Raw genomic sequence first — 15465 nt, forward strand, 5'->3', positions numbered from 1 at the left:
GACGCCCTCTGGGGGTACGTGTGAAGGGGGCGGAGAATAAGCATGCCCAGCACTAAGCACAGCTACATCGCCGCACACCAACCAATTAGCTCATAGTCAGCATACTAAATAGGTGTCGATAGGGGCTCATGCCCTAAATTTGAAATTAGTTCCTGGCCAATAATGGGAAAAATGGAAATGCAGCCATTTTACAGCTGCGCTAAAAGTGGCCTCAGTGCACAGAGAAACTCAAGTGACAATCATAGTGCACACACAGCCCCTTTTAGCACACTTTAGTAAATGGTCCCCTAAGACTGTAAGTGCTGCCTCCTCAGTCCAGCCAGTTATTCCTGTCCACACTGCTAAGGATGTGTCTTCTCTTTTATACTATACATAACATAACATAGTAGATGACGGCAGAAAAAGCCCTGCACGGTCCATCCAGTCTGCCCAACAAGATAAACTCATATGTGCTACTTTTGTGTGTACAGTAGAGAGCTGCACGGCTTCCGTCCCTGCGGGACCCGCGGGATTCCCACGGGGACGGAGGCAGTTCCTGCGGGGTTCCCGCAGGGATGGAAGCAGTTCTGCAGGGTTCCCGCGGGGACGGAGGCAGTGCCTGTGGGGTTCCCGCGGGGATGGAACCAGTTCTGTGGGCTTCCCGTGGAAGTGTAAGCTGCACCTGCACCAGCCTCTCATCTACCGAATACCAATTTATTTGAGTGCTGTCTCCTCCTCCTCCTCCTCCTCCTCCTCTTCTTCCTTGCTTTAACAGCATAAATGTGGAAAGTCTTCCATTAAGGAGGTGGTAGAGTCACAAATGATGACGGAATTCAAAAAGGCGTGCTAACCTTAAATGGCTGCATGTGTGTGGATATGTCAAGTGACACTTAGATGGCGACTCTGGCTGTGATGAACTAGAGCTGATACCTGGCAGACTTGTATGGTCTGTGTCTCATACATGGCAATCTGGTGTAGGATGGGCTGGAAAGGGCTTAGACAGCAACTTCAGTGGCTGGAACATGAGGACAGTGCTGGACAGACTTTTATGGTCTGTGTCCCACAAATGAGAACATGAATAGGCTGGAGTGGGCTTCGATGGCAACTCCAGCAGTTGGAACATAAGGATGGGGCCAGATAATCAGATGTCACCTGACCTACTGGCGCGTGCATGTGGCGACCTCTCAGCACACACTGCCAGTGAATCAGAGACAAATCTTACATGTGCGCACCAGAGTGTTCCAAGTTCCGTTACTTCCTTGCCTACAGTGCTGTGGCTCAAATCCAGAGAGAGACTGAGGGAGCTGCCTGGAACTTTCTTTTATGTACTATTAAACTCTTACGGGGATGGGTGGGGATGGGTTAAATTCTTACAGGGATGGGTGGGGATGGGTTAAATTTTTGCGGGGATGGGTGGGGATGGGTAAGATTCCAGCGGGGATGGGTGGGGACGAGTAAGATTCCAGCAGGGACGGGCGGGGATGGGTAAGATTTCTGTCCCCGTGCAACTCTCTAGTGTACAGTCTTGACCAGATCAGCATACATATATTCCTACCAAGCACCCTTCCCTTCCCATGGCTGTTCCCAATAATCCTATATAATCATTTGCACCTCCAACGTTCCATTGCTGTCTGGCTGCCTGGGTTCGTAACATCTGATGACGTCAGCCAGCTTCCAGCGTTCCATTCCCCCTCACTGCCCCGCCATCGCATGAAAACGTCATGACGTCAGAGGGCAGAACAGTGAGAGGGAAGGGAACACTGGAGGCGAGCTGACGTCAGGATAATACCAACAGAAGGGAAGCCAGCCAGGCCAGCCAGAAAACGATGAGGAAGAGAGAATCGCGGCGCATCGAGGGGAGGGCAGAGCAGAATCGATGGACAGGGATGGGAGGAGAGAAGAGAATCTCGGGACATGGATGGGAGGGCAGGGAAGAGAAGAATCGCTGAACATGAAGGGAAGGGAAGAATCATTGGACATGGAGGGGAGGGGAGAGACAAAAAAATCGCTTACAAGAGAGCTTTTCTAGGGCCTGTTTCATTGTTGAGGAAACGGGCTGGGTTCCACTAGTTTGTAATAATCTAAATAGCTACATAAACAAAACAAAAAAGACCTCTCCATCACATTGTAACATGAACATGCTTTGCGTCAAATCCTAAAGGAAGAAAAAAGACTCAAACTCCACTTATTCACGTGAAAGACCTTAACAAGGATGATTAACCTCATTGGCTAAAAAAAAACTTTCCAAAGGTGCATAAACAAATCTTTCACCTTATGTGCAAAAATGCTGAAACTTAAAGATTCAAAAAAACTTAAACTTTTAAAAAATCAAAAATCTTAGGGGCCCATTTATTAAGCTGCGGTAAGCACAAACGCATGCTTACTGCAGGTTAAAATCCACTACCATTGGGGACACTCATGCGTCTCGCCGTAGTTTTGTGTTCGGCACACGCTACCCATGTGCTAAAAATAGAAAATATTTTTAGCGCTGAGACATGTTTGGAGGCAGAGAGTAAGTGTGGCCAGCACTAATCAGTTAATGCAGCTGCATCGCCACGCGCTAACTGATTAGCATGTGGTTAGCTCAGGAGCCCTTATGTTTATTATATGCTGCCTTTCAAATAAAAGTCAAAGCGGTTTACAAAGCATCTAGAAACTGAAAGGAACAAGAAAATAGACAGTAAAGTAGGAGAGGGGTATAGAAAAGAGTCGGCACTGCCAACCCCAGCAGAACCAGTGGCTGTACAAAGCCAGGAGGCTTAATTGGGAAAGGCTTGAAGAAATAAGTGAGCTTTCATGAGAGCGCAAAACCGAAGATAGGAGAGTCAAAGAAAAGGCTGAATGACATGTGGCTTCAAGTCTAGTCATGTACAGAGGAGGGGTGGCCAGTTGGTGCCTGAAAGAGGAACACAGAGGACGGACGGGTCTTTAGGGCGTAATGAGGGCGGCTAGGTGGGGGGGTTGCTTAAGTAAAGAGTTAACCGAGATTGGATAGCAGAGCCGGTAGTGGGAGGTGGGGCTGGAGGTTGGGAGGCGGGGATAGTGCGGGGCAGACTTATACGGTCTGTGCCAGAGCCAGTGGTGGGAGGCGGGACTGGAGGTTGGGAGGCAAGGATAGTGCTGGGCAGACTTATACGGTCTGTGCCAGAGCCGGTAGTGGGAGGTGGGGCTGGTGGTTGGGAGGCAGGGATAGTGCTGGGCAGACTTATACGGTCTGTGCCAGAGCCGGTGGTGGGAGCCGGGGATAGTGCTGGGCAGACTTATACGGTCTATGCCAGAGCCGGTGGTTGGGAGGCGGGGCTAGTGCTGGGCAGACTTATACGGTCTGTGCCCTGAAGAGCACAGGTACAAATCAAAGTAGGGTATACACAAAAGTAGCACACATGAGTTGTCTTGTTGGGCAGACTGGATGGACCGTGCAGGTCTTTTTCTGCCGTCATCATCATCTACTATGTTAAGTAAAGAGTTTTGAAAGTCAAGGTGAGAATCTTATGGATTATACAGTACTTAAGGAGGAGCCAATGGTGCTGTTTAAGAAGTGGAAACACGTGGTCAATGCAACGAGCACGGGTATATGGATAGCCATATTCTGAATGGTTTGAAGTTTTTTGAGAGCTAGTAAAGGAAGACCAACATAGACCACATCGCAGTAGTCTAGCTCACGAGGTAACTAGGGCATAAAGAAGAATTGCCCAACCGTTGTCATCAGAACGGATCAGGCAAAGGGAGTGAAAACAAGACCTAGTTACTGCAGAAATGTGGGTACAAAAAGTAAATGCAGGGCTGAAGTGGACCGCTAAGTACTTCAAGGAGTTGACTAAATGGATGGGAGAACCCTGTAATGAGGGGACGCTAGAGGGAAAGGACTGGTGACCGATGATCCGAAGGGATTCAGAACAAGACGGTAAATAGGTGTCTGTACGGGCTCCTGTGCTAATGGCCATTAATTGAAGAAATGGAAAATGCGGCCATTTTACAGGCATGCTAAAAGTGGCCTCAGCACACGGGAAAGGCCCACGCTACTGATACCACAGGCCACTTTTAAGCACAGCTTAGCAAAAAGGCCCCCTTAGCTTTTAAAGAAGAGAAATCTCTTTCGTGGCATTACATTTAAAAAAGAAATCTGTTTCATGGCTGCAACAGTGCCACCAGCAGTGGCCAGTGTTTTGCTACTTGCTGCTTTAGGGAATTAGGACCATGTATATCTGAAACCAGAATGTTCACAACGTGACTACAAATTAACTCAAACTGGTATCTTTTCCAGCAAAACAAATAACTAACTGCATCATATACAATGAAGAAAGTATTGGACATTCTTCCCTGTGCTTCTAGTTTCCAAGATGGCTGCGGAATCCTGAGGTGTCATCCACATGTAAATAAACAAATAGTGATGTCGTATTTTGGCATAAAAATCTTTTAAAGTTAAAATAATTCACCCAAATTTCAAAACTGTAGAAAAATTGTTGCCACTTTATTTTTAAATTTAAACCACATGGTTTTTCTGTGTCCAACTGTGTCCAACTCTAAACATAATAGAGTTCTCTTCCGGTCACCTCCTTGACGGTCCAAAGGAACATAATCCAAAACACTGCATCTTAAAATCTGATATATATGATTTTCTTTTCTGATACAGTGCTGCACCAATGGAGCCTTCGTTCTCTGGTGTTTTAAACAACTGCGGTGCTCATTCATTCTCACTTTAAATCAGTGGTGTAGCTAGGTGGGTCGCCTGGGGAGCGACTGCTCCCCCAAATGGGCTTCTGACGGCACCTATTTTTTAGGCAGTCCGCTGTGCCTACACAGTCCCTTCTCCACTCCCCCCGGCGTCACAACCTGGCTACGCTTCTGCTTTAAATGGGCATTTGTTTATTTACATATGGAGGGCATCTCAGGATTCCGCAGCCATTTTGGACACTCAAAGCGTAGGGAAGAATGTCCAATGCTTTCTTTATTCAGTGATGTTGTTAGTTATTTGTTTTGCTGAAAAAGATACCAGTTTGAATTAATTTTTAGTCACATTCCCCCCAGACTCTATATAGAGTGGAGGAGTGGCCTAGTGGTTAGGGTGGTGGACTTTGGTCCTGGGGAACTGAAGAACTGAGTTCGATTCCCACTTCAGGCACAGGCAGCTCCTTGTGACTCTGGGCAAGTCACTTAACCCTCCATTGCCCCATGTAAGCCGCATTGAACCTGCCATGAGTGGGAAAGTGCGGGGTACAAATGTAACAAAAATCAAATAGATACTATTGGAGATTCTACATGGAATGTTGCTACTATTGGAGATTCTACATGGAATGTTGCTATTCCACTAGCAACATTCCATGTAGAAGGCTGCGCAGGCTTCTGTTTCACAGAAGCAGAAGCCTGCGCGGCCACATTGGTGATCTGCAAGGGCCGACTTCTACATGGAATGTTGCTAGTGGAATAGCAACATTCCATGTAGAATCTCAAATAGTAGCAACAGTGGAGGAGTGGACTTTGTTCCTGAGGAACTGAGTTCGATTCCCACTTCAGGCACAGGCAGCTCCTTGTGACTCTGGGCAAGTCACTTAACCCTCCATTGCCCCATGTAAGCACATTGAGCCTGCCATGAGTGGGAAAGCACAGGGTACAAATGTAACAAAAATAAAATAGCGCCCGGAATTTGTGCCCAAGATGTGCGTGCAAATTAATTGATTAATGATCCATTTAACATCAGTAATTGGGTGCCAACAACCAATTATTGATGTTAATTGGCACCCATTAAAATTTGTGCACGCATCTTTATTCTATAAGGCATGGCACCTAACTCTACTAGTGCATAACTCAAAAGGAGGTGTAGCCAAGGGCATCTGAAGGGTATTCCAAAAAGTTGCACATGGAATTACTGAATACAGCCTCAGGATTAGCAAGCAGGAAGTATGCTCATATTGTGAACCTTTATGGTTACTCACGCCTTGACACAGCGTTACTAGCGAAACCTTGGCCGAAGTCGATGTGTTTGACCGATGACCCATTTGTTGCTTTGTATCTGCACTTGAAAGCTAAGTTACTCTTTTGACTTTCACATGCTATATGGATCCCGAGCTGATTCTGTCGAGCTTTTAGCATCTTTTCATTCATTTTGGAACTAAAAGGGTTTTTGCCTGTGATGATATAATTCCCAGCAGAAGATTTCTCAACCCTTGTTATTACTAAATGACTACTTGGGTTGGAGGTTGGGTTAAATTCAGAGGCTTTTCCTTTAATTCCCTTTAAAACAGATGCACTCCACAGAATCTTTATTCTATTGTTGACATTACTATTTTTTGCCATTACATGAGAGAGTTTTGTTTTGTTGTACCCTCTCACCCTTGGGTTGTGATACCTAACTTGGATGCCAACATTTAGACCAGGTTTCAGCAGGCATGAATCTAGCACCTAACGTTAGGCACAGGAATCAATGCTAAGGGTGATTTTATTTCTGCACTGAATTTTGAACACTGTTTACTAAATCCAGTCCATTATGAATATTCTCATTTCAGATTAACACGGGGTCCATAAAATGTATTCCTGGGGGAAATCTGCGCAACAAAATTAAAATCTGTGCCAAAGTTTTGAAAGTTCTACACAATATGTTAAAATTCTGCATACTTTGTCATTAGTTTTGCAAAGAGTACTTCAGTCATCAGGCCTGACACCCCCCCCCCCCCCTCAACTTCTTCCTTAGGCTCAATCCTCCCCAGCTGTCTCCTCAACTTAGCTAGAAACCCTTCCTAGACTTGATTTCCCTCAGCTTTCTCTGCCTCCTCTCCAAAGTGGACACTGCCCCCAGATTTTTCTCTGACCTCAGTTCTCTTTCTTTCCCTGTGGTTGAGATTTATTTTCCCCTTTTTGCCTCCTCCTCCCCCACCCCCCCGCACACACTTTGGTCTCTTTCCTTACCCCTGGCAGGACCCCCAGTTCTCTTTTCCCCCAGCTTGCTTTCTCCCCTTCCTAAAGCATATACCTGTAACTTTTTCTCCTTCCCCACACCAAAAAACATTCTTGCAGTTCTTTATCCCTCCTCCACAATTCTCGTTTTCTCCTCTCCAAGGGCGTGCACCTGCAGCTCTTTTCTCCTTCTCCCTTACCACACAATCACAGCTCTTTCTAAGTAATATAGTAACTTAGTAGATGACGGCAGAAAAAGACCTGCGCGGTCCATCCAGTCTGCCCAACAAGATAAACTCACATGTGCTACTTTTTGTGTATACCTTACCTTGATTTGTACCTGTCCTTTTCCGGGCACAGACCGTATAAGTCTGCCCAGCACTATCCCCGCCTCCCACCACCGGTTCTGGCACAGACCGTATAAGTCTGCCCAGCACTATCCCCGCCTCCAAACCACCAGTTCCGCCTCCCACCATCGGCTCTGGCACAGACCGTATAAGTCTGCCCAGCACCATCTCCAACCCATTCCATATTCACATGGTGATTCAACATTGCATCTCAGAGACTTCACATATAAACATAAAAATTCCCTGCACAGCTATCAGATCTGGAAAATACATAAGGGTAATGCATTTGATATACTTTTTCTGGCACCAAAGCGGTTTACATGTTATATGCAGGTACTTTCTCTGTCCCTAGTGGGCTCACAGTCTAAGTTTTTGTACCTGGGGCAATGGAAGCTTAAGTGACTTGCCCAGGGTCACAAGGAGCCATAGTGAGAATTGAACCCAATTCCCCAGACCACTGCACTAACCCTTAGGCTATTCCACCATTCTTGCTCCTCCCTCCCAAAGGCAAACACCCATAACGTTTCCTCTGCCCCTCCCCCCCTCCCCCCTCTCCCCCCCCCCCCCCCCGAAAAAAAGTACACACCCAGAGTTCTTTTTCCTCAGGTATGTACACATGCAGCTTTCTACCCTCTCAGCGCACACACTGACAGCTCTTTATGCCCTCTGCACAAATACAGAGTAAGAGGAGAGCAGCTGTGCATCAGGCCACGCCCTCCTCTTCTGTAACCTGATGTCCATCTATTGATTTGAAAGACCTGGCTGTATTTTTTTTTTTGTTACATTTGTACCCCACACTTTCCCACTCATGGCAGGCTCTATGCGGCAGGCAATGGAGGGTTAAGTGACTTGCCCAGAGTTCACAAGGAGAGCTGCCTGTGCCGGGAATCGAACTCAGTTCCTCAGTTCCCCAGGACCAAAGTCCACCACCCTAACCACTAGGCCACTCCTCCACTGATATCCTAAGTGGTCCAAATTAGCAGCCAGGACAGCAGAAGAGCACAACACAGCTTGATGTGCAGCTGCTCTCCCTCTCCTCTCACAGTGATCAGCACTGGGGGGAGGGAGGAAGGGGAACCACAGAAGCTGCTGCCTCATAGACCCTGTTCAAAATTCTGCATGGGAGGGACATTTTGCATTGCACAGTGGTGCACAATTCCTCCAGGAGTAAAAACTCTCTGTTCCAATCCAGGATACGGTGTAGTTTAGTGGAAGCCGTGTAGCACGAAAGTTACTATGGTTTATTGTACTTGATAAACTGCCCTTCCTGGGGCACATAATTTGGAAGTTATAAATGAGCAACTGAGCATCAGAGAAAACAGAATAAAAGTGATTTCTCCCATTCTCTACCAGTGGCAACATCGTTCTGTAAATAGGATCCGTTTCCTTTGATAGGTGGCGACTTCCTGACCTTCTTAAGGAATGAAGGATCCCAGCTGAAGGTGAAAGAGCTGATTCGGATGACGGAGAATGCTGCCGCGGGAATGGAATATCTGGACAGTAAACACTGCATCCACAGGTGAGCGACCTGCCAAACACTGGCAAGATGTGAGAAAAGGCAATTACTGTATGGCATCTAATGCCTACTAGAGCTGTGGAGATGTAAGGGAACCTTATGCAGATGCCAAATGCTCCATACTAAGGTTCAGATATCATCGCTTCGCTGGTAGAAAAATCTTTTTGGAAGAGTAGTTCTAACAGTTATTTTTGATTCACCATGACAGAGATCTGGCAGCTAGAAATTGTCTGGTCACAGAGAAGAATATCCTGAAGATCAGTGATTTTGGGATGTCGAGGGAGGAGGAGGATGGCGTGTATTCCTCCACTGGGGTCATGAGGCAGATCCCAGTTAAATGGACAGCCCCCGAGGCCCTCAATTATGGTAACCAAAATTTAGAGTCCTTTGTCTACTGCTCTCTGTTCTGCCTCTTCCTCCTGCTATAAACACTTACTTTCCATCACCTCACCAGCAATTCATCCTTTTCTGATATGTACGGAGTCATATTTACCTCCAGGTTAAATTTACGCATGCTGCTCAATTGAGTAATGAGTCAATTAGTGATGATAATTGGCCGGTAACACCCAATTATCAAGACTAATTGGCAATAATTGGAATTCACGTGCACTTCTTTTTAGGTGTATTCTAAAAAGAGGAACACGTAATTTCCAACGGACATAGCTGGAAAGAGGCGCGGCCGTGGGAGGAGTATAGGGGCATCAATCAAATTTATGCACGTCATAGAATTCAGGGGAGCACGCATATTTACACCAGGTTTTCATTGACGTAAATGGCCACACCTAAATATACGCATGTTCCCCAGCCTATGCACTATTCTGTAAACCTCACCTCTCAGTTTGGTCGTCCTTCTCTGAACCTCTTCTAATTCCACCTTATCTTTTGGTAGAAATAAATGTTCAGTTAGGGTATTCAGAAGGTATCTGTAACCTATGCAGCAGTTTATTGTGATCCTAAGAGCAAAGAGGTGTCAACTGACTTTTCCAGTCAGTGCAGGACAGCCGAGAGACACAGCCAGGGCTGAGGCAGGGCCGTCACCACCCCCCCCTCCCCCACTTGGAATGCAGCCACTGCCCCTCCCACTTGGGATGCAACCACCACTATCACCCCTTGCTCGCTCAGGCCGCCACTGGCTCCCCCCCCCCCCCCTCTACCTTTCTGCATCAGTGCGTCTGCTCCTCCCCAGCCTCCAAGAAGAGCCGGGTGCCGGGGTCTGACTCTCTCCTGCTTCTGTGTGCCAGGACTGGATTACAGCATTAACACAATCATCCAGGTACCGACAGGAGCAGGAGAGAGATGGACCCCATTGCTGGGCTCCCCTCTGAGGCTGGGCCTGGGGAATTTTGTCCCCGTGGGCCGTTCCCCCTCTCGGCAGCCCCAAGTCGGTATAACAGGAGCTTGCACTATACTAGGGGTGGCAGCCAGAAAATTTTTGTTTCCTGTAATGTCATGTGTTGTTTTGGGAATGTTCATTTTCTTCAGGTTTTTTTCCTTGTTGTCACAGGGGCAATGTTATTAAGACTGCATGCTCTTTCAGAAAGAGTACACACTAATCGCAGCGTGCACTCGCTTTCCCTATAGTGCACACCTGTGCACACTATTGAGAAAGACTGTGCACACTTGTGAAAGAGCATGTAAATAGTGCATACTCTTAAGAGAACACGCTATTGATAGCACACAAAAAGCACAAATTTAATGGTTTTTTTTTGTTTTGTTCATTTTCATTTGCCAATTACACGAAATCACATTTCAAATAAATTGTTACAGATGGTGTATTACCACTTCATGTTTATTTATTAGGATTTATTTACCGCCTTTTGAAGGAATTCACTCACGGCTGTGTACAGTAAGAATAGATCAAACATGAACAATAGGCAATTACAGCAGTAAAAATATTCAAGTAACAATACAAAGTATGGCATGGTATACTACTTACAATGACTACACAATACGTAATAGAGCATTATAATTGGTAGTGAAGGGTAAGGTAAAGTTGTAACATACAGATGAGTAAGAAAGTAGGAAGAATTAGAAAGTAAGGTGACTGATTTGAAGAAAGTTGCACATGAGGTCAGAGAGATGGTTAAATATCATCTCAGCTAGGGTAGGAGTGGATATATGTATGTTTAGCTACTATGATCTGGCTGAGTATGAACGGATCACTTCACCACTCATCTCAGGGGCAGATTTCATCTCCACTTCCACCCAATTATGGAACGCCTTGCCGAAAGCTGTTCAACAAACCAGAACCGTCTCAGCATTGGGAATCTACCTAGGACCAGCCTATCTCGGAAAGCCTTCTTTAAGGATTCAAAATATAACCTAAAGTCCTTCCTAATAACATATTCGTGGACCATTTTAGACTCTTTAACCTTTCCCTTTTTCTTTTTTCACCCTGTTCCTTCTATTCTATCTAATTTGATTGTAATTGTATAACAACTGGTCTGGTGTTAGCCTCATCAGTACATTGTAAGCCACTTTGTGCCTGCAAAACTGTGCGAAAAAGTGGGGTATAAATGTGCTAAATAAATAAACATGTCCCGCTGCAGTATGTGTTGTAACATAGTAACATAGTTCACGGAGAGAGTGGTGGATGCTTGGAATGCCCTCCCGCGGGAGGTGGTGGAGATGAAAACGGTAACGGAATTCAAACATGCGTGGGATATACATAAAGGAATCCTGTGCAGAAGGAATGGATCCTCGGAAGCTTAGCCGAAATTGGGTGGCGGAGCCGGTGGGGGGAAGAGGGGTTGGTGGTTGGGAGGCGAAGATAGTGGTGGGCAGACTTATACGTTCTGTGCCAGATCCCGTAGTGGGAGGCAGGACTGGTGGTTGGGAGGCGGGGAATAGTGCCGGGCAGACTTATACGGTCTGTGCCAGAGCTGGTGGTGGGAGGCGGGGCTGGTGATTGGGAGGAGGGGATAGTGCTGGGCAGACTTATACGGTCTGTGCCCTGAAAAAGACAGGTACAAATCAAGGTAAGGTATACACATGAGTTCATCTTGTTGGGCAGACTGGATGGACCGTGCAGGTCTTTTTTCTGCCGTCATCTACTATGTTACTATGTTAACTGTTGGTCAAGGCTTCTTTCCAGGAGTGGCTCTACAGGGAGAGAGCAGGGTTGCTTTTCCCAGGTCTCATCTAACATTCTTCATTTTCCAGGGAGGTACAGCTCAGAGAGTGACATCTGGAGCTTTGGGGTACTGCTGTGGGAAGCCTTCAGCTTGGGATCTACCCCATATGCCAGCATGAATAACCAGCAGACCCGAGAGGCAATAGAACATGGTAAGCACCTTTCTTTCTGTCACCATTCACCTACCGCCACCAAGGTATGTGTCTCTCAACCACAGAAGAGAGATAAAAACCAGTAGCGTCTTCAGTATTATACAGAAATACCTGACTTATTTCCTTCAGAAAAAACTGTAGGAAAGGAGAGCATTACTTAATTCTACCAACAACCCTTTCCAACTCACTTAATGGGAATAGTATAAGTGTCCTCATCTACCCACAGGATGCCCTTTCCTAACTAAAGATTGATGTAGAAAATCAAATCCACCACACAAATATATTTTCACTATGAGTTACGTCCCATAAGATGTGCTGAAATGAAGGACCACTGCTACTGCTTATTATTTCTATAGTGCTGCTAGACAAATCCAGTGCTGTGCACAAGGATATACATCGTAGATGACAGCAGAAAAAGACCTGCACGGTCCATCCAGTCTGCCAAACAAGACAAACTCATATGTGCTACTTTTTGTGTATACCTTACCTTGATTTGTACCTGTCCTTTTCAGGGCACAGACCGTATAAGTCTGCCTAGCACTATGCCAACCACCAGCCCCGCCTCCCACCACCGGCTCTGGCACAGACCGTATAAGTCTGCCCAGCACCATCCCCACCTCCCGCCACCGGCTCTGCCACCCAATCTTGGCTAAGCTCCTTAGGATCCATTCCTTCTGAACAGGATTCCTTTATGTTTATCCCATGCATTTTTGAATTCCGTTACCATTTTCATCTCCACCACCTCCCGCGGGAGGGCATTCCAAGTATCCACCACTCTCTCCATGAAAAAATACTTCCTGACATTTTTCTTGAGTCTGCCCTCCTTCAATCTCATTTCATGTCCTCTCGTTCTACCGCCTTCGCATCTCCGGAAAAGGTTCGAAATAGTTCCTGCTTGACAGAGCTTACATAGAACCAAATTTAATGCTCCACTGCTTCAGGGTCAGATGTTTCTCTCAGAAGTTTGTTTACTGTTCCTGGTTTTGTCTTTCTGTGCTGCCACTTCTTACATCAATACATTAATTTCTCACTGCACCTGGGACCTGCAGCCAATCCTGAATCTTGCTGCATCTACCAATCATATGAATCTTGCAAATGTACAAACTTCAATCAAAAAGTAAAACAATGTCATGCTGTTGTGGGCAGTGGCGTAGCTACGTGGGGCCTGAGGGGGCCCGGGCCCCCGCAGATTCGGCCCTGGCCCCCTGCCGACGACCCCCCTCCCGCCACCAACCTTCCCCCACCATCGCCGCCAGCCCCGCTACCGCATGATTTACCTTGATTGCTGGCGGGGATGCCCAAACCCCGCCAGCCAAGAGTGTTCTTCAGCGCTGGAGTTAGTAAACTCCGGCGCCTTCATTCAAGAAAGTTCGTCTGAAGGATCAGCTGGTTTTGACGCCTTACGTCCTGCACCGTGCATGTAGCCCCGTGCAGGACGTAAATGCGTCAAAACCAGCTGATCCTTCAGACGAACTTCCTTGAATGAAGGCGCCGGAGTTTACTAATTCCAGCGCTGAAGAACACTCTTGGCTGGCGGGGTTTGGGCAGCCCCGCCAGCAAACAAGGTACTTCATGGGGCGGGCGGCGACAGCGGCCGAGGGTTTGTAGCGGGAGGGGGGGGAGTTTAAGAGTGTCAGCGCGATCGAGCGGGGGAAGGGGGGTTGCCGGAGGGGGGGAGGCGGCTTAACAGTGCCCCCCCCCATCTCAGGCTCTGGCCCCCCCTCCTGGCAAGGTCTGGCTACGCCCCTGGTTGTGGGTAATTTTAAAAGTCATTAACGTGCATAAAACAGAGGTTTATGCTCAAAAATAGCTTCTTTTAATGTAGCCCAGACTATAAGCAGGTAAAAAGTACATGGGTAGTTTCAGTGTGTGCACACTTTTCCGACATTGAGAAGCACTAGTGAAGATAGAGTTGGGTTGGGGTTTGAACTTACGTACATACTTCCGGATCTTCTTTTTTTTTTTTTTTTTTTTGATTTGTAAGAAGTCTTTATTCAATATTCTTATGAGACAACATACAATATGTTTTTTTTTTAATTGTACCCCGCACTTTCCCACTCGTGGCAGGCTCAATGCGGCTTACATGGGGCAATGGAGGGTTAAGTGACGTGCAGGACGTCAGACTCACAGAAACAGAAGCCTGCGCAGCCTTCTACGTGGAATGTTGCTATTGGAATAGCAACATTCCATGTAGAATCTCCAATAGTATCTATTTTATTGTTGTTACATTTGTACCCTGCGCTTTCCCACTCATGGCAGGCTCAATGCGGCTTACATGGGGCAATGGAGGGGTTAAGTGACTTGCCCAGAGTCACAAGGAGCTGCCTGTGCCTGAAGTGGGAATCGAACTCAGTTCCTCAGGACCAAAGTCCACCACCCTAACCACTAGGCCACTCCTCCACTGTTGAGATTATACATGGAATGTTGCTATTCCACTAGCAGCATTCCATGTAGAAGTTGGCCCTTGCAGATCACCAATGTGGCCGCGCAGGCTTCTGCTTCTGTGAGTCTGACGTCCTGCACGCAGACTCACAGAAACAGAAGCCTGCGCAGCCTTCTACATGAAATGTTGCTAGTGGAATAGCAACATTCCATGTAGAATCTCCAATAGTAGCAACATTCCATGTAGAATCTCCAATAGTATCTAATTTATTGTTGTTACATTTGTACCCTGCGCTTTCCCACCCATGGCAGGCTCAATGTGGCTTACATGGGGCAATGGAGGGTTAAGTGACTTGCCCAGAGTCACAAGGAGCTGCTCAGTTCCTCAGTTCCCCAGGACCAAAGTCCACCACCCTAACCACTAGGCCACTCCTCCACTGTTGCTACTATTTGAGATTCTACATGGAATGTTGCTATTCCACTAGCAACATTCCATGTAGAAGTTGGCCCTTGCAGATCACCAATGTGGCCGCGCAGGCTTCTGCTTTCGCAGCAAAGAGAAACACCTCCGGGGCCCAAAGAATAGGAATTTGTAACCAGTACTTCTGGATCTTCTAAACCTGTGTTTCTCAGTCCAGTTCTCGGGACACACACCCGGTCCGTTGGGTTTTCAGGATATCCATAAAGACTATGTATGAGATAGATTTGCGTACCAAGGAGGCAGTGCATGCAAATCTAACTCATGCATGTTCATTGTGGAGATCCTGAAATCTGATTGGCTGGATGTGTCCAGAGGACTGGGGTGAGAACTACTGTTCTAAAATATGCACAGAAATTTGATAATTTATGTGATACCTCTGTGGGTGAGCATTTTTTCAGAACCTGGACATTACATCAATGATCTTATTGTCAGAATACTAAGAGGTAACTTTAAAACAATCCAGCAATATTAGACCTTTGAAGTTAAGGTGATAAAATATTTTGACGCCCACCAGTCAGGACTTAACTAGGATCGGCGTTTCCTATCACAATATAAACCATAAAATAATACTGCTTTGTCACCAT

The 15465-nt window shown here is 46.6% G+C and overlaps 1 protein-coding gene across 2 annotated transcripts in view; it reads left to right on the forward strand.

The window, feature by feature from the left end:
* Positions 1–15465, forward strand: part of FES (FES proto-oncogene, tyrosine kinase) — a 172552-nt gene that overhangs the window by 151811 nt on the left and 5276 nt on the right. For both annotated transcript variants that reach the window (XM_030189652.1, XM_030189653.1), the window contains 3 exons: positions 8613–8736; positions 8942–9099; positions 11896–12018. In XM_030189652.1, the coding sequence (XP_030045512.1) occupies positions 8613–8736; positions 8942–9099; positions 11896–12018 (405 nt within the window). The remainder of the gene's footprint in view (positions 1–8612; positions 8737–8941; positions 9100–11895; positions 12019–15465) is intronic.

Source organism: Microcaecilia unicolor, chromosome 1 (assembly GCF_901765095.1).
Source record: "Microcaecilia unicolor chromosome 1, aMicUni1.1, whole genome shotgun sequence".
NCBI lineage: Eukaryota > Metazoa > Chordata > Amphibia > Gymnophiona > Siphonopidae > Microcaecilia > Microcaecilia unicolor.